Raw genomic sequence first — 23,817 nt, 5'->3', positions numbered from 1 at the left:
TCTAGTTAATACCAGAGTGGTCCAAGAGTGGAGTCATGGCAGAGCCAGGAATTATTTGGACCCCGCCAATATTCAATGCCGGTGCTCAGGTAGTTAACCAGATATGTTGGATCACATAAATCGTAACTAAGATTATTCATTTAATTAATTTTCTATACTGTTCTCCCAGGGGAGTTCAGAATGGTTTGCATGAACTTATTCAGGTACTCAAGCATTTTTCCCTGTCTGTCCTGGCAAGCTCACAATCTTGTCTAATGTACCTGGGGCAATGGAGGGATTAAGTGACTTGCCCAGGGTCACAAGGAGCTGCGTGGGTTTGAACCCACAACTTCAGGGTATCGGGGATCAAGTTTTAACCGCTGTGCCAACTTTATTACAGCTCTGTTTACAATCAACGGTTAATGGGACATTGATTAAACTTAATGTGACAAAAACAAATGTACTATTGTTATCACATTTTTCTTCTTCTGTTATTCCAAAATGCAAGCGGTGTCTCACTTCCGGCTCACCACACAATTGTTTCCCACGTACTCACCTTTATAGGACCCACAGGGACCTCTGAAGAAGACTTTTTGTCGAAACGCGGACCGTGTTGGGTCCTGTATCCCTAGCGAACTAGGTCCTTTAAGGGTCCTATGTGGTTGATTTATTTTTATGTGGATGGAATTATTTTATGTGGATGATTTACTTTTATGTGGATGGAATTATTTTATGTGGATGATTTCAGTGTACCTTTGGAACTTTGACACTTTCAAATAAAGTCCATTTAGGAACATCGTCACTCCACAGAGTTTTTTTTTGTTTTCTCTGGATTTTCTTCTTTGTGGATATTTTGAGGTCAATTCCTTTTGTTTTTTGCTACTTATGCTTTTAAAGTGTTGGAGGCTTGTGCAGATGAGGACGGAGCTTAGGCATTGGTGGAATGAGGCATTATGACATCACAGTCTGAGTTCTAGAATGTTGCTACGTATGATTTTAAAGTGTTTTGAGGCTTGTGCAGATGAGGACGGAGCTTAGGCATTGGTGGAATGAAGCATTATGACATCACAATCTGAGCTCTAGAATGTTGCTACGTATGATTTTAAAGTGTTGGAGGCTTGTGCAGATGAGGACGGAGCTTAGGCATTGGTGGAATGAGGCATTATGACATCACAGTCTGAGTTCTAGAATGTTGCTACGTATGATTTTAAAGTGTTTTGAGGCTTGTGCAGATGAGGACGGAGCTTAGGCATTGGTGGAATGAGGCATTATGACATCACAGTCTGAGTTCTAGAATGTTGCTACGTATGATTTTAAAGTGTTTGAGGCTTGTGCAGATGAGGACGGGAGCTTAGGCATTGGTGGAATGAGGCATTATGACATCACAAGCTGAGCTCTAGAATGTTGCAAACACAAGCAGTGTCTCACTTCCGGCTCACCACACAATTGTTTCCCACGTACTCACCTTTATAGGACTCCCAGGGACCCCTGAAGAAGATTTTTTGTCAAAACGCGGACCGTGTTGGGTCCTGTATCCCTAGCGGACTAGGTCCTTTAAGGCTCTTATGTGGATGGAATTATTTTATGTGGATGATTTCAGTGGACCTTTGGAACTTTGACACTTTCAAATAAAGTCCATTTAGGAACATCGTCACTCCACAGAGTTTTTTTGGTTTATTCCAAAAAGGATTACACTTGGGAATCTGGAATTACCAGTGTTGGATAAGACGAGAAATCTCGGTGTAATTTTTGATTCAAAGTTATCAATGACACAAGAAGTCTCAAAGGTAATTTCTACTGTCTTTCAAAGATGAAAATGTTGAAATGTCTTCAAGACATTTTGAGTTTTTCCTACTTTGGATTACTAATACAGTTTTTCATTTTTCTATGTTTTGACTACTTTAACAGCTTATTGTTAGGCTTACTCAAAGTTCTTTTGAGACCTTTACAGGAAGCTCAAAATGCTGCTGCCAGAGTGTTGACAGGGATCCCAAGGATTTCTCTTGTTCAACTTCATTGACTTGTCTCCATTAATTAACAATAGAATATAAAATTATATTTAAAGCACTTTGTTTCATCTTTGAGGCCTTTAATGGATTCGTGTCTTCTTATTTAGCCTCTGTGTTGACATTTTGCCATCCTTCCAAGTTTAAAATTTGATAAAATCGCTTATCAGGATTTCTAAGCAAGTTATAATAAAAAGATTTTGAGGTAAAAAAAAAAATAAAATAAAATTACAATACGAATAACAGAACTAAAATTAGACATGTGACTAACGGGAAACGCAAGGATGGAGGGGGTGAAGTACAATTGTGAAAGGAAAGGAAGACATTCCGAGTGAAAAAATATTTCCGCCAATTGGTTTTAAAAGTATTACTCATATATTGGAACTTAGCAAATAAAATTAAACTTAGCAAGTAAAATGAATAATTACCGGATTGTTGGTTTAACAATGCCTCAAAAATGAATGTGAGTGTTGGGCAGACTGGATGGACCACACAGGTCTTTAACTGCCATCATCTATGTTACTATGGAGATCATAATAAAAAAAAAAATAAATAAACAACCAAAAATCATTATAAATCGGCACTTGGATGTCCTAATCGTGCTAATTGAAACCGCCTTTCTGGATGTCTAGGGTGGTCTCCTGGCCTCTGTGCGTCCAGAGCTCGAGATGGGCATGGTGGAGGAGTGTTATGGGTGGGCTTTGGACGTGCATAAGGGCAGGTTAAACTTGGACGTCTTGTTCAAACAAGGCGTAGTGCATTAAAGCGCGCAGTTTGTATTAGAAGTGAAACTGAACTGGAAGCCAATGTAATTTTGGTAGAAGGGGAGTAAAACGATCAAATCTGATTGAATTAAAGAGACATTTTGGACAGGTTGCAACATTTATGCCCCCTTTTACAAAACCACGAGGCACGTTCTGCAGGCAGTCAGCTGGAGGGCCTTTACGCATGCGCACGACATCATCGCGTTGATGTCTCCGTAATTCCGGACGCCCTCCAGCCACAGCAGAGGGTTTAGTGTGCCGCAGCTTCCGGACGTTTGCGAGACACTGCTCTAAACAAACGACTCAGCCTGGTTAGTGAGCGCGTACGGTATCATGGTGATGTGATCGAGATATTTCTTTACTGGGCTTTATTAACCGCCTTTTTTGAAGAGATTCGCCCTTGGAGGATGAGAATGTACAGTGTCAGCATCTATGAGACAAACTTGGATTTTTCTGTTACATAGAGCATTATGGACCCCTGTTCGGTTACAAAAATTGGATAGCTTTATTAGGATTTTTTATATACCGCCTATCAAGGTTATCTAAGCGGTTTTACAATCAGGTACTCAAGCATTTTCCCTGTCTGTCCCGGTGGGCTCACAATCTATCTAACGTACCGGGGGCTAAGGAGGATTAAGTGACTTGCCCAGGGTCACAAGGAGCAGCGTGGGGTTTGAACCCACAACCCCAGGGTGCTGAGGATGTAGCTTCAACCACTGTGCCACACACTCCTCTATGTCTAATAAATGTTGGCACTGTCATCTCGAAGCAGGGACTTTTAGATCATTTATTATTCTATTGCCCATTTATTATGAATTTCTGGAAATCAATTTGGGACCCAATTAATTGTTTATTAGATAACCCAGTGGCATTATCCTATGATACTGTGCTATTTGGTATGGCAATGAGAGCAAAAAGTCAGATTTCTACAAATAATAACAAATTATTACTTATAATGACTGGGGTTGCCATTCAACAAATTACGTATAATTGGAAAGATTGGAGTAGATTAAATTATAATTTCTGGTGGAATTCTTTATGTCATGTTTATAAAATGGAGAGATTTATTGCAATACAGCGGGGATGTTTCAGGAAATTTCAAGATGTGTGGGAGCCATTAACAAACGCTAGGAAGTTCTTTTTCACCCAGAGGGTGGTGGACACATGGAACGCGCTGCCGGAGGCCGTGATAGGCCAGAGCACGTTACAGGGCTTCAGAGCAGGTTTGGATAGGTTCCTAGAAGATAAGGGGATTGAGGGGTACAGATAGGAGTTGAGGTAGGTTAGAGGAATAGTCAGGGACCATTGCACAGGTGATGGGCCTGGAGGGCCGCCGCGGGAGCGGACCGCTGGGCGGGATGGACCACTGGTCTGACCCAGCAGAGGCAAATTCTTATGCTCTTATGTTCTTATTGTACTATTTAGATGAAATTGTTTCCCTTAAATTTACAAGTTCAATAGTGGGGGGGGGGAGGGGGGGTAATTTTATTATTACATATTCTATAAGATATTTTATTATATAGTAGGAAAGGGTGGGAAGGGGGGTGATAAGAGTTTATGTTTTGTACCAATGATGATTATTAAGTGATGTATTTATTGTTAATTTGTTTGAACATATGTCACACTTATTGTAAGTTTGAAAATGAATAAAGAATTAAAAAAAATAACAACAACTTGCAATTTTGTTAACAGCATAACAGTAGCAAAATGTCTAAGGCCCTCTTTTACAAAGGCGCGATAAGCGTTTTAGCGCATGCTGAATCAACACATGCGCTAACCGTTCACGTGTCCATAGGATAACATGAATGCATGAGTGTTTAGCGCGTGGTAATATTTAGCGCGCGCTAAAAAGCATAGCGCACCTTTGTAAAAGAGGGGATAAATATAATAAATACAGCCAATGAAGTGCCCAAACATGCTGATTCGAGGTGATTTACAATATTAAATGAATAAAACCTGGAAATAACAAAGAAAACGTATCGTATCAGTGGAATTCTTTAACAGCACATTTTAGAAAAAAAAAGAAACGTTTTTAATTGGCCCCTGACACTCCTATGAAATTGCGCTGGACATGGTTAAGCTATATTACAAGAATATTGCATGGATGACGAGAGCCTCACCTCTTTGTACAAGGAGTAGAGAAACACAATGGTCTGGACTGTTTTCCCCAACCCCATCTCATCTGCAAGAATAGTATCCGTTCCTTGAGCCCAGGAAAACCGCAGCCAATTTAGGCCTTCTAGCTGGTAAGGATGCAAAGTTCCTCCCGTTGCATTGATGTACCAAGGCTGCTTGTCAAACTTAACGGTAGGCTACAAAGGAAAATAACACATTAGAACCTCCGTAGGTGATAAATCCAAGTCCCCAGTGCTAATACACAAGACTGTCCTGAGGGACCAACAGTCAGTCGGGATTATAGGATATCCTTAATGATTATACATGACAGATTTGCATGCCTACTGTGGGGGAGGAGCCTAGTAGTTAGAGTACTGGGATGAGAATCAGGGAAGCCCAGTTTAAATCCCATTGTGCCTCCTTGTGATCTTGAGTAAGCTACTTAACCTTCTATTGACTTAGGAGATTGATATTCAATTCTTGTTAATGGGGTTTGATAGTCAATGCTTGTGAATGGGGTAGGAGAGGTTCCACTCTGTTTAACTGGCACTGACTGGGTAACCACAGGATATTTTTAAGATTCTATCTGAACACTATGGCATCATCTGGTTAGTGCTTGGGTGATCTGGGGGCAGAATCAAGATCCAATTCTCAAAAAGGCTGTCCTAAGTTGACTGGGTAGCTCTCTGGGTACTGCAGCTCAGTGTTGTCCATGCCTAGGTGACTTTTGGCAGGCCACGAATTATCTGCATATTCAGTGCTGGTACCTGGAGAGGTGCCGACAGTTAATATCTGGGTTTTATTCAGCCAGCCACCAGAGAACCCCGCAGTGTCGCTTCAGAGGGATGCTTCCTCCATCCGCCAGCCATTCCTCCACGTCGGATGCCCCCCCCCCGCATGCTGGAGAGCCCCCACCCGAGCCCATGCAACCGAGCGCCGCCCCACCCGCATGCCGCACATGACACGCACAACGCCGATGATTGACGCTGTGTGCGTCACACGCAACGCGCAGGCGGGTCAGCACCCGGCTGCGCAGGCCCAGACAGAGGCCCTCCAACCTGCGGAAGGCACCCGACGTGGAAGGCTGGCTGGAAGACAGAAGAGGAATCCCCCGAAGCGGCGCTTCTTGGGCTGTAAGTGCTCGTTTATCGGGGCAGTGCTCGGTTTGCGAGTCAAAAGTTTGCTGAGTGTTTTGCTCGTCTTGCAAAACACTCGCAAACCGGGTTACTCGCAAACCTAGGTTCCACTGTATTTCAAAGTCCTTTAGGTTCTTAAGGTCCTACATCCAAATGTTTGAGGGTTCGATACAGGTTTGCTCTAATTAGATTTCAACCTCTTTAGTGGATCTAAAATAATGTTAGCATTTGAAGAGCGATCTTGCTTTCCTATCCATGAGTTTAATTATTCACCACTAACTGCCTTTATACTTGCATAACCAACCTCACCCCGTCTGCCACTTACATCAACATTGGGGGTTAATGGTGGCTTCTGCAATTTTTCGTCACTGAGCTTTCTGACTTTCTTGCTCAGACTCTTTGGGGGTCTTCCATCTTCTCCCAACATCAGCTCCCTAAAAAGGCATAATTGAAACTCACAAAATCATTACGAAATCCCAACTTGACAAAGTTCATCGATTAAATAATATTGAACTATTTTCACAGCTCCGCTGGAAGTCTGCCCAGGTGTAAAGACTAACCAATTTATTGAGGCATACACTCTCAAGGTCCAGAGTCCACCCCGTCAGATGCAACTAGGGTTCTGCTTCTCACAACAAAATCTCGACTCATTAAATTGGCAAGCCATTACGGGACCACCTGCCTCTGCCGTTTTAATCATTTGCTCTATAGAAATATTCACTGGCGGAATAAGTAGGGTGGTAGCCTCTTAGGCAGAAATAAAACCAATCAAAACAAAAGGACTCCTTTGAGACTGTCATTACAATGCTTTTCATGTTTCACTATAAATATTTTGATCGTGTCATCTTTAGCTCATAACTAACCTGAAGGAGAGGGCTCTGCCTTTGAAAACTTGTCAAAAATGTATTTAGTCCAATAGAAGAGGGATCGCCTTATTTTCCTTTCTTTTATTTCCATTTGTTATCAACAATCGGCATCAAGAAACTATGCAAAAACATTTTAATGTTGAAAATAAACAGTACCATGCTTTGACTTCCTTTCATCTCGACAGTCTCTTGATCCTCTACAATCAGTCTTTCGCCCCCTAAATGCCATAGAGACTGCAATGACCTGTTCCTGGCCAGATCTAAGGGCCTTTGCTCGATCCTCATTCTTCTTGACCTACCTGCTGCCTTTGATACTGTAAATCACTGCTTACTCCTTGATATTCTGTCCTCGCTTGGGTTCCTCAAATCTGTCCTCTCCTGGTTTGCCTCCTACCTCTCCCATCATACCTTTAGTGCATGTGTTGGTAGGTCCTCATCTGCTGCTACCCTGCTAGCGGTTGACGTACCCCAGGGTTCAGCCAGGACCCCTTCTTTTCTCTCCCTACACTTCCTCCCCTGGTGCCCTGATCTCTTCCCATGGCTTCCAGTATCACCTATATGCTGACGACTCCTAGATCTACCTCTCTACACTCAAAACTTCATCTAAAATCTAAGAAAAAGTCAGCCTGTTTGGTTGACATTGCTGCCTTGATGTCCTGCCACCATCTGATGCTAAATAAATAAATAAGGGTAATCTTCCCTGACCCTAAAGCGGGGGTGAGGGGAGAGACAGCTCGAACCAACAAACTCTAGATAATATAACAGCTGTGCATGTGACAGCTGGTGCATTAGGGACTGTGTCCCCATTGCGAGCTGTGTGACTGAGGGCTCCCCGTTCTATCACAATAATTTATCTAATATAATAAAACCTTAAACCACGCATGCGCACTCCCACATGGGTGCTCCCGTTTTCCGTGAGCTGTAGGGCACCGCAGGTAGGAGTGCGCAAGCGCGCGAATCTCTCTCTCTTTCTTTCTTCCCCCGAGGTAGATGTCGGCCACTGTGGCTGTAGGCCGCGGCGGGCGAGCATGGAGCACGGAGCCACCAGCAGTGGATGGCGGTCAGCCCGAGAAACTACTGACCTACAGGCCGGGCCGAAGTTTGAGGTGCCGCCGGAAAGTTAAACTGGTCGGAGCTTGGGCTGCTGCGTCGGAGAAGGCGGCGATCGTGAGAGGAGCCGCCGGAAAGTTAAACTGGTCGGGGCTCGGGCTGTTCGGTTCGTGCAGGCTCCTCTCTTGCGGTCTTGCCGGCGGACAGGAGGAGCTAGACTGAGGGAAAAAATGCTGATGCACAGGGAAATGGAGGGAGAGGGAATGCTGCGGCTGATGCACAGGAAAGTAGGGAAGGAGATAGGAAGAAAGACACAGGGACAGTGGCAGGGAGAGAGACAGAAAGACAGACAAACAAAGGGGGCCAGGGAGGGAGAGAGACAGAAAGAAAGACAGCGGGAGGAAGAGAGACAGAAAGAAAAATACAGGGGTAGGGAGAGAAACAGAAAGAAAGACAGACATATATTCTAGCACCAACGGGAGGAAGGGAGACAGAAAGAAAAGAAGAAAGACACAGGGAGAGACACAGAAAGACAGACAGACAAAGGGGGCCAGGGAGGGAGAGAGACAGAAAGAAAGACAGCGGGAGGAAGAGAGACAGAAAGAAAGACAGCGGGAGGAAGGGAAACAGAAAGAAAGACAGACATATATTCTAGCACCAGCGGGAGGAAGGGAGACAGAAAGAAAAGAAGAAAGACACAGGGACAGGGAGAGGCACAGAAAGACAGACAGATAAAGGGGGCCAGGGAGAGAGACAGACAGAAAGAAAGACAGCAGGGCAGAGCGAGAAACAGAAATAAAGACAGACAGACATATATTCTAGCACCCGTTAATGTAACGGGCTAAAATACTAGTAATTTATATATTATTTAGAGTTTGTTGGTTCGAGCTGCCTCTCCCCTCACCCCCGCTTTAGGGTCAGGGAAGATTACCCTTATTTATTGTTTGTGCCTCTTCCCATTTTTGGGTTTTTCTGATGCTAAACATGTCAAAGACTGAGCTGCTCCTCTTTCCTCCGCTCCTCTCCCTCTGTTCTCCGTCTCTGTAAATAATACTGTCATCGTTCCAGTCTTCTCTGCTCGCAATCTTTATAGTGTATAGCTTATTTGGTTCTAACCCCCTTTAACAAGGTGGGTTACAATATCACATTCATTATAACTTCTTATTTTCTACGCACATCCAACAGACTGCTAAAGCCTGTCACTTTTATTTCTACAACATCGCCAAAATTCGGCCCTTCTTCTCTGAGCACACTACCCAGACCCTTGTCCACTGCAATCTACTTCTAACTGATTCTCGCTGAACTGCTTCTTCCCTCTGCCATCTGTACAAAACTCTGCTGCACGACTCATCTTCTACCAACCTCGCTACGCTCACGTCACCCCTCTCCTTAAATCACTTCACTGGCTCCCTATCTGCCTTCGCACACAGTTCAAACTCCTATTACTAACCTACAAATGTGTTCGTTCTGTAGCCCCTCAGTATCTCTCTTCTCTTCTCTCTGCTTATACTCCGTTCCTCAGATAAGCTGCTTTTATCTGTACCCTTCTCCTCCACTGCCAGTTCCAGATTTTGTTCCTTTCATCTAGCTGCTCCGTATGCCTGGAATAAACTACCTGAGTTCGTCCGTCATGCCCCTTCCCTTCCCTTGTTTAAAAGCAGACTGAAAACCCACCTTTTTGATATAGCCTTCAATCCATAACCCTACTCCCCACTGCCCACCAACCTAGCCAGTAGATTATTCATTCTCCCCCACCCTGGCATTCTATTTGTCTATCCTGTTTAGATTGTAAGCTCCTACGAGCAGGGACTGTCTCCTTCGTGACTCTGTACAGTGCTGTGTATGCCAAGTAGTACTATAGAAATAATGAATAACCCTTGTTGATAAAAACTCAAGTTCATGCATTACCTGATAAAGAGCTTAATGAATACTTTACTATATCTTTATCTGTCACAGTCTTCTCTCTGAGCATAATATGTTGTACCTGTGGTTCCAGTAAGACTGTTTCAAGCTTTCATAGTCTGGAATATTGATGTCATCGATCTCCCAAGTACACTGGTCATATGGCAGATCTTTCCACTTGATCAAGTAATGGGCGTCTCCCTTTTTATCAAAACTAGAACAGAGAGAATTAAAAGAAAGCAAGATTGAAGAACATAAGCAGGAACACCCGATCGATGTCTTTCTTTGTGTGTGCATTTCCGAAATTGGCAGTACAACCAAGATCTTCTTCCGTGCTGAGCATGGCATGACCTTTGGCCAGGGTTGCCAACCTAGCTATTTTACCATTACCATTTCGTATATATTCCCCTAGATTCTATATATGGTTCTTTGAGCCAAGCGCACAAATTTGGACACATGTCCAATTTGCACATGCAACTTCTTTGAATAATGAGCCAATCAGAGCTGATAATTGGGCAGTAACAATCGTCAATTGGTAATTGACACTACCAATTAGAATTTACATGTGTATCTTTTTAGGTGCATGTAAATTTTAGTTTACAAATCTGAAAAAAAAAAAAAAGAGTTTGGCCATGGAAAGAGCATGAGCGTTCCAATGATTTGCGTGCAGTGGGCGTTCCAATGATTTGCGTGCATTGTTGTACGATGGGCTCTTCAAAAGTTTATTAGGATTTTATATACCGCCTATCAAGGTTATCTAAGCAAACATTCATAAAATTAACCATAAAATCATATTAACATAAAACAATCTCTATTATCTCATTTTTTACGGTGAAGAAGTTGAAGAAGAAATTTCATTCTCATTCCATGTTGGTATCAACAAACAGTTGTGTCTTTAGTAGCTTCTTAAAGTTAGCACAATTCATGCATAATCTTAGAAGTCCAGGTGTGCTATTCCACAAATGTACCCCAGCAATACAAAGCATTCTTGTTTTTGAAAGTATATATCATATGCTTTTTTCCTTAATCGCTGTTAATCTCTTTTTTTTATTATTTATTTATAAATTTATTGATTTGTTACAAAATAACAACTTAGGCAATAAACAGATTCAAGAAAAATATATCACAATAAAAGAAAATTATCTTATCAAGTCCACATTATTAAGGGGTCTGATTGTCCTGTAGGGATTTCCAAGAAAATAAGGAAAAAGAACTATAACAATATTTCATAACCTCCTAGGAAAGGCTAATAAACATTCTAATTTCACTCAATCTCAACCTCTGTATTAGTTACAGGCAATATGTCTAATTTAGGTTTATCTTGAAGAAAAGTTTCTAAGTGAGCTGGGTCAACAAAAATATACTTAGTATTCTGATATGTCACCAAACACTTACACGAAAACTTAAGAAAAAATAAGGCTCCCACAGCTAAGACGCGAGTCTTAAGTTGCAGAAACTGTTTTGAGATGTCAGGAAAAATATTAATCGCCGTTAATCTCATGGCTCCCTCAGATCTCAACGTCCTAACGGGTCTATAAACCCAAATCTCCTGCACTTGAGCCGCAAAAGAATCAAATGGGGGCCATCACCACACTTTGAAGCCCCTCCACTTAGTCCTGCTTACATCGATTTTATATTGTTAAAACAGATAATTAGAGTTGCAGCACTTATCTTTGAAAGACGAGCTCTTATCGCTCCAACTCCACTAATGAACGACGATCGTTGAAACTTCCAGCGGCTCTGTGGGATAAACGCTTCTCCGTGCTCATGTGTTAGTACAATCTTTATACTCCCCTCTACCCTGACCTGAGTTTCGCCTTATTGGCGTCTTCAGGAGGGATTATAAGAATTGTGACACTAAAAAAATAAAAACAAAACATAAGCTAATATATAACCAACAATTACTCCATTCAAGCTCCAGACACTCTTACAAACATTATATCAAATATTTTTTTATTTGTCTAACTATCTAAACTTAGATATACAACATACTCAACCCCTTCTGAAGATACCAAAAAGGCAAAACTCAGGTCTGGGTAGAAGGGAATATAAAGATTAAACTAACACATGAGCACGGAGAAGAGTTTATCTCGCAGAGCCGCTGGAAGTTTCAATGATCATCATTCATTAGTGGAATTGGAGCGATAAGAACTCGTCTCTTCACAGATAAATGCTTCAATTCTAATTATCTGTATTAACAATATAAAATTGATGTAAACAGGACTAAATAGAGGGGCTTAGAAGTGTGGCGATGGCCCCCATTTGATTCTTTTGTGGCTCAAGTGCAAGAGATTTGGGTTCTGAAGTTTCAAGTTTATTTTTATTTGGATATACTGCCTATCAAGCCGTCTAAACGGTGTGCATACATATTTAAAAGCAGAACATAGGTGTTCAGGAGTTTCAAAAATTAGGCAAAGATATTGTATAGGCGGTAGGTAGGGACAAACTAATTACAATATATGCCTAATAACTATCATAAACATTAAAAATGAATAATACAAAAGAAAGGGAAAATTTATTTCCCATATTTTATATTTTTTTATGCGTTATTGAACAGCATAAGGGATTTTTATAAAGATATGTACCATATTTTTCACTCCATAAGACGCACCTGACCATAAGATGCACCCTAGATTTAGAGGAGGAAAAAAACCAAGAAAAAAAAAATTCTGAACCAAATTGTGCCTCTGAACCCAGCCCCCTAGACAAATATACTGCAGCAGACAGATTTTGATCACTAAATTTAAATCCTACCTTTGTTGTCTACTTCCCGCAGAACCCTCAACAGAATACTTCCTAAATCTCCCTTCCACAAAAAATCTGAATACAAACGTGTTTTCCACTCCATGCTCACCTTTCTAGGCGTTGAAACTTGGAATGACCTTACTGAAATGACCAGGACGGAACCTAACCACACCAAATTCCGGAAGAAACTGAAAACTCATCTATTTGACACCTAATCACTTGTATCCTCTTCTCCTCCTGTATCTTCCTGTCCTACAATGTCCTCCCTACCCTCTTCTAACCCCTTCCTCTGTAATGTCGCCAAGAGCTTGTATAGGTTTGTGCGACGCACAAATGGAAGAAATAAATAAAATTTCAGGTTGCACGAGATAGTTCTTTTCTTTTCTTTCTTTCTTTCCTCAGGCCCAACAATTGTCTCTTTCTATTCCCTCCCTCCCTCCTTCCTTTCTATGTCCCGAGTTCTTGCCCCCTCCCCCTCACTGCCTTCCAGCCTTTGTCCTTCCTCCCTGCCGCGCCAATTCCTCCTCCCTGGTCCGCCGCTCGCCCACTGCTGCCACAGCTCCACGAAGGGAAGGGTCGGCGGTGTGCAATCAGGCCCACAAGCCTTCCCCCTATGTCAATTCTGACGTCAGAGACAAGGTCCGGGCCAGCCAATCACAAGACTTGTGGGCCCGATTGCACGCCGCCGGCCCTTCTCTTCCTTTCCTGTGGCGGCGAGTGGGTAAGAGGGCGGCGACCAGCACCAGCAGCAGCAGGAGGCGAGTGGGCGACGAACAGCAGCAGAACGCCAGGGGGGGCGAGGTGTATTCGCTCCATAAGGCAGTAGCGGCTAGCGCGTGCGGAAATTTAGCACGGCGCTATTCTGCGCATTAAGGCTTTGTAAAAGGAGCTCTTATTTTGGTAAGCTGGTCTGTCAGGTTCTCCGGAGCTAAATTTGATATCCATTTCCTCCATGTACACAATTTATTTATTTACAGAATTTATACCACGCATTATCTCACATTCTAAGCAGCTTAGAAATAACACATAATAAACATTAAGACGCACAATATAAACAATGAAAATAAAATCTTAAAAACTCACTGCCATTAAAATCACAACTGTTAACATGACTCATTAGAAATCACAATCATATACTAGTAGAAAGATCTGTCAAAAAATGACAAACCCCCCCCCCCCCCCGGCATCTACACAAACACATTCAATTTCTTAACCCTGCTCCCAAGACTGGCAGGGTCCCTTCTCAGCAGGTAAAAGTGTAAGTGCCGCCCCCTACAGGCATAGACCCCAAGCAAAGTCCACAAGACTGCATAAAGACAATTTTAATCTGCATATTTCAGGTTCAGTTCAGGTTAGTAAGGGGCAATTTTTGGTGACATAGAGAGAGCAAACCCTACGGAATGCAAAGCGATCAGTTAATGACCCAAAAAGACAGCATACTTATTTCTCTTTGGAGCCTGACTGACAGACTGACCAAAAAGCATTGCAAATTATAGAGAGGCAGATTTGCCAACATGGTATGAAGATGCTGTGATTAGCCTGCCATAATATGAGTTCTGCCATGGTGCGCCAGCAGCATGCGTGTGTGGGGGGGGAAATACAGTAATAAAGCGTTGCCATGGAAACAGTTGTGGCAATAAAATCATGAGGCACCAGCTCTAATGGAATATGTAACCCGGGTGATTGATAGGATGCATCATTTTGAAAACGAAACATTTCTTTCCCCCTGCACAGAACCTGGCAGATTTACTGAGAGACCACAAATCGCCTATTCAGGGTGGCATCAGCTTTTTGAATATTATAATTAGCAAAAAGCAAATTTAAGGCCTCATAAAACCCGTAGCGTTTGACTTTCACAGTCAAAGGCGGTTCACAGATCCCGAGTATGTGTGTTGCTCCGAATGAAAATAGAATTAACCGTTGCTGCAACCGCCCAAGGAGGCTAAAAAAGGTCGCTGGAGGGCTGTGGCATATTTCTCAGCCTCGTGATGGCCTTTGGAGGAAATAACAGCAAGGGAAAAATGAAAATATGTTTTTTGGACCCGTGACGAGGACAAACTTGTAACATAAACATAACATAAAGTTTTAATTGTATACTGCGATACGCCGTGACGTTCGATGCGGTTAGCAGGAATTAAGTAGAAGCCCGTACATGAGAGGTGAGGGTCCAGGTACAAGTAACTTAGAAGAATGACAAGTTTAATGTCACAATGCAATCATGGTACGGTAATGAGACAAAAAAAATCTCAAAACTCCAGCCCCCTCTTTTACTAAAGTGCGCTATGCTTTTTAGCGTGCGATAAATATTAGCGCACACTAAGCATGCGCTAAACGCTAACGTCGTGTGCATGTTATCCTCTGGACGCGTTAGCGGTTAGCGCATGCGTTGATTTAGCGTGCGCTACCTACGTGCTAAAATGCGTCGTAAAAGAGGGCCCCGAGTTTCCATGTTCATTTATCATTTGATATACCGTCTATCAAGCGTTAGCTAGACAGTTTAAAATAAAATTTATAAAAGTAAGTTAAGTAAAACATAAGAGATAAGATAAGTTAAAAACAACACCTTAGATGAATGAAAATTAAATTGGGGGGTTTGAAAACTGACAAGGGACAGACATAGTCAGAGGGAAAGAACGCTGGGTGATAAAAATACATTGAAATAAAAATAAAACAAAAGTGAAAGGGGGGATGGGAAAGCACGAGAGGGGGGGATAGCTTTTTATGAAGCGTTTGTTATTCTCTGCTGATGGATCAGTTCATGCTCAAAGAAGAAGCGAGATCTTAAGTGCTGTAGGCAAAAGAGGGATCTCAGCTGCTCTCACGTCCTTGAAAAGAAAAGGTTTGACCTTGGATCAGAATTAAGTGAACAGCTTTCGATAACCTTATGAATTTTTTCTCGAGAGGGTTATTTTATAACTGTTTGGTCAAAGTTGGTTTTTTTTTCTGGGCATTAAATGATTTAATACGATAACTAGTCCATCAATTGAATCTGAAACTTTGGGACTCCTCATTCCTTACACTCCACTCAGGTCCCTTCGCTCAGTCTCCTAAAAATCTTCTCACTCTTCCTTCCCTAAAACCCATCAATACTTTGCGATCCAATAATTTCACGGTTGCCGGTCCCTCGCTCTGGAACTCTATACCAAATTATTTAGGTGAAGAAACAACACAAAACCATTTTAAACCAAAACTAAAAACATTTCTCTTGACTGATGCTTTTGGCCTATAACTGTTCTTATAAGAACCATACGATGCACATTCCCCTCCTCTTGTCTTTCCTTTTTATGTTCCTTTTCTCTCTATATTGTAATTCATCCCCTCCCCCTTCCCCTCGGTGGATATACGTCGTCTCTGTCTGTCTCATGTACTAATCTACCCTAATAAGGTTTTACCCTCTAATTTAAATATCAAAAGATCTACTCTCTACCCCTCTAGCAAATCTATTGTTCTCCCATTGTAACCCTGTTTATAAATCTTTTGTAAGCCGCCTTGAACCGCAAGGTAATGGCGGAATAGAAATCCCTAATGTGATGTAATGTAATTTAGTTATCTTATTTTAATTTTAATGTGCATTACATACTATTTTTATTGATGTACACTGCCTAGAAGTCTGATTAGGCGGTATAAAATTTTTTTAAATAAACTTGAAACTTGTTTGAAAAGAAAATTAAATAGGCAAACACCATTTTTGGTTCCTTTTTACACATGATACTTGCAAATCTGGCCTAAGCAACTATTGGGGTGTGCCCGACATTTTTCTTTTGCAGGTGGGGTGCTGACAGTTGCATTAGTAGACAGTAATTAGGCTGCAATCAGCACTGAGGCATTGGTGGGGGGGGGATTTAATACATGGCATCCAAAGTTAAATGATGAAATGATTGGAACTAAACTCGTTTTCTGCAAAGGGCACGCCACGATTAAAGAAAAAATAGCTAGGCGTGCATTTCAATGCCTAATGAGGGGCTGCAGTATTTAAGCCTCCCAAAGGCTGGTGTAAATGCTGGTGGCTAATTTAGGAATATTATGTTATGTTAATCTGGTTTTCTATTCCGCCTTTACCTATTCGGTTCAAGGTCGGATTACATTACAAGAGGTTGGGTCAGTTACTCAGCAAGTTGCAATGGACAGTTTGACATGAACATTCAGTAGAGTTGCTACGTAGATCAGTAAAGGTATTGATACAGTTAGGTCATAGTTACAAATACGAGTAGTTACAAGTTCAAGTAGGTCATCGTTGACTCATCGTTATGTCCCAGGAGTTGCATTAGATTAGACAGTTTAGAAATGGGCTTTTACAATTACCATTTCAGTGACTTCTGGGTTGGCTCCCTGTCTTGGTACAGAAATGCTTTAAAATATTTCCTGAACCCGAGTTTCGAGAATCTGAGCCTAAAATACTCTTCTAAAAACAACCAAGCACCAACTTTAAAAATACTTAAGCAATAACTGTCCAAAGACCCGACATGGGATCATGTTTCAGTGGAACAAAACGCCTGTCTCAGGGGTCGAAATTCTTCTGTCCAGTGTAAAGCACTTTATAATTTTGAATTTTTTGACACTGATGTAAGGCAGGAGTCAATTAGTTGACTAGTATCAGATGCCGTTACCACTGCACCTTATATATTCTTTCACACACATGACAGAATCATTTTGACACTCCCCCCCCTCTCCCCCTCCCCGAGACAAGCTTTTTTTTTTTCTGCCGAAACATGGTCCCTTGTCGGGCTTTTGTATGTCCGTTATTAAAGTTGGTGCTTGGTTATTCTAAGTAGAGTCTTTTCATCGTTGCATGCTGGGAATTCATTGGTCCTCCCCCAATCTGTTGTTCCTGGTCTTTTAATACGAGGTTTATTTTTCCTCTTCTCGATGTCAGTTTTTACTAAGGGCTCCTTTTACTAAGGTGCGCTAGCGTTTTTAGCACACGCAGGATATTACCGCGCACTACGCGCCTAGAACCAACGCCAGCTCAATGCTGGCGTTAAGGTCTAGTGCGCACGGCAATTCCAAGCATTAATGCCCTAGCGCACCTTAGTAAAAGGAGCCCTAAGGAAAATGAATCGGCTCCTTTTTTTTTTTTCTTTAAGTTCAAATATTTTTTATTGAAAACATTTCCACCTAAAACAATTAGACAGTAGAATATACTTTCAAAATGTTTTAACAATTAACATCCTAATCATTAAATAACCACTGTTGAATTCAATAAGATCATATACTCTTTGTGTCTTTCTAAATATCAATACAAGGACTTAAAGTTTGTAGTCACTTCATGTAATTTTGTAATTTTTTGTTATAATTCTGTGAAAGTAAACTTTTTTAAATAAAAAGACCGTCACTTAACTTATACTGATCTTGTCTCTATCCTGCATTCACCTCTCCCCACATGCATGTTTCAGATTGAAACTGGTTTGCTCTGTTTTTATAATATTCTAAATCGCAGTAGAGGCTTAGCTGTTATTATATTGTGTTTGATTTATGAAAAAAATAAGGACAGCTATGCTGTGTTTTATTATAGTTTCCCTCGACCCTGATGAAAAGTTTCAATCTGAAACATGCATGTCGGGAGAGGTGAATGCAGGATAGAGACAAGATCACTATAAGTTAAGTGGCGGTCTTTTTATTTAAAAAAGTTTACTCTAACAGAATTATAAGAAAAAATTACAATATAAGTTGTGTATGAAAAATTTAATAAAGGCTGGACCGACAAAGAGCCGCAGCAGCTGGGTGTATAGTGCCCAGGTGCTATCTGAAGATCCACACATATAAAAATTACAAATTACAAAAATTACATGAAGTGACTACAAACTTTAAGTCCTTGTATTGATATTTAGAAAGACACAAAGAGTATATGATCTTAACAATTAACATAACATAAGCAAGGGATACATATAGGTCCAAAATAAATAACTCCCCCACCCCCACCCTACCCCCCTCATATAGAGAGCGTGACGTCATTCTCAAACATACATATGCATATTATTCACCTCTAACCTTATTATTTTCCACAAATTTTGTAACAGGTAGCTATATTTTTAGCAAATTTTGCTTTATTCCCTCTCTTTTCCATAACAACTGATTCAGATTTCCCAATCAGACAAACAGAATTCCACCAAAACTGAAACGATAATGACGTCGAATCCTTCCATACTTAGGGCTCCGTTTACTAAGGCACGCTAGCGTTTTTAGCGCACGCACGAAATTACCGCGCGCTACGCTTCTAGAATAACGCCAGCTCAATGCTGGCGTTAAGGTCTAGTGCGTGCGGCAATTTAGCGCACGCTATTCCGCGCGCTAAGGCCCCAACGCATGTTAGGGCTCCTTTTATAAAGGTGCGCTAGCGTTTTTAGCACACGCACCGGGTTAGTGCGAGCTCTAGCGTACGCTAGCTGAAAAACTGCTGCCTACTGAAGAGGAGGCGGTAGAAGCTAGCGCGTGGGGCATTTTAGAGCGCGCTATTCCGCGTGTTAAGGCCTTAACGCACCTTAGGGCTCCTTTTACAAAGGTGCGCTAGCATTTTTAGTGCACGCACCGGATTAGCGCGCTCTAGTCGAAAAACTACTGTCTACTCAAGAGGAGGCGGTAGCAGCTAGCACGCGCTATTCCGCGTGTTAAGGCCTTAACGCACCTTAGGGCTCCTTTTACAAAGGTGCGCTAGCATTTTTAGTGCACGCACCGGATTAGCGCGCGCTAGTCGAAAAACTACTGTCTACTCAAGAGGAGGCGGTAGCAGCTAGCACGCGCTATTCCACGTGTTAAGGCCTTAACGCACCTTAGGGCTCCTTTTACAAAGGTGCGCTAGCATTTTTAGTGCACGCACCGGATTAGCGCGCGCTAGTCGAAAAACTACTGTCTACTCAAGAGGAGGCGGTAGCAGCTAGCACGCGCTATTCCGCGTGTTAAGGCCTTAACGCACCTTAGGGCTCCTTTTACAAAGGTGCGCTAGCATTTTTAGTGCACGCACCGGATTAGCGCGCGCTAGTCGAAAAACTGCTGTCTACTCAAGAGGAGGCGGTAGCAGCTAGCACGCGCTATTCCGCGTGTTAAGGCCTTAACGCACCTTAGGGCTCCTTTTACAACGGTGCGCTAGCATTTTTAGTGCACGCACCGGATTAGCGCGCGCTAGTCGAAAAACTACTGTCTACTCAAGAGGAGGCGGTAGCAGCTAGCACGCGCTATTCCGCGTGTTAAGGCCCTAACGCACCTTAGGGCTCCTTTTACAAAGGTGCGCTAGCATTTTTAGTGCACGCACCGGATTAGCGCGCGCTAGTCGAAAAACTACTGTCTACTCAAGAGGAGGCGGTAGCAGCTAGCACGCGCTATTCCGCGTGTTAAGGCCCTAACGCACCTTAGGGCTCCTTTTACAACGGTGCGCTAGCATTTTTAGTGCACGCACCGGATTAGCGCGCGCTAGTCGAAAAACTACTGTCTACTCAAGAGGAGGCGGTAGCAGCTAGCACGCGCTATTCCGCGTGTTAAGGCCCTAACGCACCTTAGGGCTCCTTTTACAAAGGTGCGCTAGCATTTTTAGTGCACGCACCGGATTAGCGCGCGCTAGTCGAAAAACTACTGTCTACTCAAGAGGAGGCGGTAGCAGCTAGCACGCGCTATTCCGCGTGTTAAGGCCTTAACGCACCTTAGGGCTCCTTTTACAAAGGTGCGCTAGCATTTTTAGTGCACGCACCGGATTAGCGCGCGCTAGTCGAAAAACTACTGTCTACTCAAGAGGAGGCGGTAGCAGCTAGCACGCGCTATTCCGCGTGTTAAGGCCTTAACGCACCTTAGGGCACCTTTTACAAAGGTGCGCTAGCATTTTTAGTGCACGCACCGGATTAGCGCGCGCTAGTCGAAAAACTACTGTCTACTCAAGAGGAGGCGGTAGCAGCTAGCACGCGCTATTCCATGTGTTAAGGCCCTAACGCACCTTTGTAAAAGGAGCCCTCAGTAAAAGGAGCCCTTAAAATTGATTGAATAGTCACTACTGTCAAAATAGCCAATAGTCTCTTATAAATTTTCTTTATATCATTTAATCATGCGAAGATCTGATTAATGCTAAGATAGAAAATGCATAAAGAATCGGCTCAATGATATTCTAATAAGTGGTCTTGCTTTCTAACCTATGCTTTACTATCTCTCTCCGATCTGTCCTATTGTCGTCGTTCATTGTCCGTCCTTCCTCTTCGCACTAATCCATCCATCTTTCTTCCCTATCTGCCGCAGCCTTTCTCTTCCGTTCTTACCTGTGGTTCATGATCCTGTGGATCACCATCCACTCCGGTTTAATGCCATAGCGATAGTACTTCTCCTCCATCTTTGCATATTGGGGGTCTTTGTTTTTTCTCTTCTCACATTTGCCGTCCTCGTCTCCGGAGCCATAGTCAAATGGCGGCGGGTCATCCATGTCATTTTTTCTTTGGTAGTTCCTGAACATCACAGTGTGATACAACTCCAGCTTCACGGTTAACAACCAAAAGAGGAACCAAAATGAAGGATTATTATTAAGAACCTCTTTTAAAAAGCCCATTTAAAATGGAAAATAAAATCTAGCATTTCAATGCTTAGAGTACACTACACATTGGGGCCATTTTACTAAACTGGGTGGTAATATTTTTTTCAAGGATTTGACTAACTCTACCCAATATTCAACGCTATTTAGCTGGCCTGGAATGGTCCCTGGTCAGCTAAATAGCACATAGAGGACACAGGGACAGAATTTGTCCCTGTCCCTGCGGTTAACCATGGGAAACCTTCCCTGTGTCATTCTTTAAGGAGAGAGGGAAGAATCAGAGTATGAATGGGCCCAACCACTGAACAAAAAGTAGCAACATACCAAAGCTGAGATTGTGATGTCATAATGCCGCATTCCACCAATGCCTCAGAGCCAAACTCATCAGTGAGGTCACAATGGCTTCATTATCCTATACTTGGTTTAAATAAGAATCAGCCACTGACCCTCAAGCCTTGCATTGAAGAATGCTGGTGTGGATGGACTGAAGTTGAGAAAGACATTAAAGAATGACATGGGATGGTTTCCCTTAGTTATCCGCCTAAGTACTAATATTCAGCTCAAGATGGCCGCTGAATATAGCAGTTAGTGGTTAGTGGCTACCGGACAGGTGGCTATGTCGTACCACTTAGGCAGCTATCCATGAAATTCAGATCGCTGGTCAAGCAGCCAAATCAGGCCACTTAAATAGCTGGTCTAACTTTGGCTGCTATAAACTTAGCCGGTTAGCGCAGAATATTGGCATGGCCGGGTAAGTTTTTAGCAGCCAAAATAAGACTGGATATTTATGTTTATTTAAACATTTGATACACTGCCTACCATTTTCCAGAATCCAATGGTTATATTCAATGCCGGTCACCAGAAACAGCCCGGCATTGAATATCTGGACCCAAAGGCCTGAGTCTATAAACTGCAACTAAATGACTAGGTGCCTAGGAAGACGCCACCTACCGCAAGCCATTCAAAGTTAGACGCTATTCGTAGAATCACGCCTAACTCAAGTTAGGCCCTAGTAGGCATCAAAATCTTAGGCATCGGTATACTAGGCCAGGGTTTTCTTGGCCTAAAATAACAGCGTCTAACTCAATTCATTCCCAAACTCCATTTCTAACCAGGTATAGATAGATAGAAGAAAAAAGGGATAGAAGGGTATAGATAGAGATCACTATACAGGTCCTGGATCTGATGGGCCGCCCCGTGAGCGGACTGCTGGGCAGGATGGACCCCTGGTCTGACCCAGCAGAGGCACTGCTTATGTTCTTATGCCTACTTTATGGGTAGGCACCTTGGTATAGACATCTACATCACGCCTACCGAGTTAGGTGCCTATCAGAAAATTAACTTTTTTGAATTGTTTTTAAAAAAAAAATTTTTTAACACTTTCAATTATCAGCACCAGTTAACCAATTAAAATTTTTTTAAGTTAGGCACCTACCAGTAGGCTCCACTTATAGAATCCGGGCCTACATACAGAATCCAGGGGTAAGAGCTTAATATAAGAACATAAAAATTGCCGCTGCTGGGTCAGACCTGTGGTCCATCGTGCCCAGCAGTCCGCTCACGCGGCGGCCCCCAGGTCAAAGACCAGTCTCTAAATGAGCCCAGCCTCACCTGCGTACGTTCCAGTTTAGCAGGAACTTGTCCAACTTTGTCTTGAATCCCTGGAGGGTGTTTTCCCCTATGACAGTCTCCGGGAGAGCGTTCCAGTTTTCTACCACTCTCTGGGTAGAACTTTCCTTACGTTCATACAGAATCTATCCCCTTTCAATGCCCATCATTCTCCCTACCTTGGAGAGGGTGAACAACCTGTCTTTATCTACTAAGTCTATTCCGTTCAGTATCTCGAATGTTTCAATCATATCATGTTTTCGTAAAAGGGCTTCACTGCCCTCTCTTAAAGTCTTCTTTTTTTTTTTTTTTTACCTCGTTTAATTTTTAATGATGTGTTGTGACACAAGACTTTCCGAAAATGCTAGCAATTTACACTCTCATCCCAGTGATGCTGGGAAAAGAGTACAAATAACGCACTTATATGTATGCTTTCTCTCATTCGCCTCTCCAGCCTAACACACCTCAAGTGTTGTATGCTATCCAGTGGCTTAATTTAGGGGACCGAGAGAATTGTAGAGGAGCAGGAAAGAGAGAAGAGACCACTGGTATGGTGGTAGTAAAGCAGAATTTTGCAGGACATCTGAAGATCCACTACTAAGTCCTGGGCAGTGTAGCCCGAGTTGGTCAGTCAAAGCGATGCAGGAATCTAGGGATCAGGACCAAGGGACATATTTGTCCCATAACTTTAAAATCCTATAAATTTTGATTGGGATAGTCTACAGTTCTAAATTTGATATGTATGGATTCCATATGGTACTGCCTTTATGTAAACAAACTGGTTCCGACATTCATTCATTAGCGTCGTTGCCAGATTGACGAGAAGATTCACTTGCCACACTGTCCATAAGCCAGAAGTGTGATTTTTTTTTTTTAAAATAATATTTCACAAAAAAAAATCAATTTTTTGGCATCTGCAAGCCCTTTTTACCATAAAAATGTCGTCAAAACCACAAAAATTGGCCTACGATCCTTATGGTCCTGAAAGGGTTAAGGCCAGATTTCTCTAACCAGCGCTGATTTTTTACTCCAAAAAAGTTGTGCATGTAGTCACAAGATACAAGCCTAATTGGGCAACAGCATTTGCTCTAGGATTCAGCAGGTGTAAGTCTCGCGCTTAAAGGTAGGCCCAGAAATCAGCGCTAA

The 23,817-nt window shown here is 42.4% G+C and overlaps 1 protein-coding gene across 10 annotated transcripts in view; it reads right to left on the bottom strand.

Moving 5' to 3' along the window:
• Positions 1 to 23,817, bottom strand: part of CHD5 (chromodomain helicase DNA binding protein 5) — a 244,062-nt gene that overhangs the window by 114,557 nt on the left and 105,688 nt on the right. For all 10 annotated transcript variants that reach the window (XM_033922353.1, XM_033922361.1, XM_033922357.1 and 7 more), the window contains 4 exons: positions 20,798 to 21,009; positions 9,901 to 10,032; positions 6,326 to 6,434; positions 4,870 to 5,061 (listed from right to left, as the gene is read on the bottom strand). In XM_033922353.1, coding sequence (XP_033778244.1) covers positions 4,870 to 5,061; positions 6,326 to 6,434; positions 9,901 to 10,032; positions 20,798 to 21,009 — 645 coding nt within the window. The remainder of the gene's footprint in view (positions 1 to 4,869; positions 5,062 to 6,325; positions 6,435 to 9,900; positions 10,033 to 20,797; positions 21,010 to 23,817) is intronic.

This window comes from Geotrypetes seraphini, chromosome 15, assembly GCF_902459505.1.
Source record: "Geotrypetes seraphini chromosome 15, aGeoSer1.1, whole genome shotgun sequence".
Lineage (NCBI taxonomy): Eukaryota > Metazoa > Chordata > Amphibia > Gymnophiona > Dermophiidae > Geotrypetes > Geotrypetes seraphini.
The sequence above is the reverse complement of the archived record's forward strand: the minus strand, read 5'-3'. Positions and strand labels throughout refer to the sequence as shown.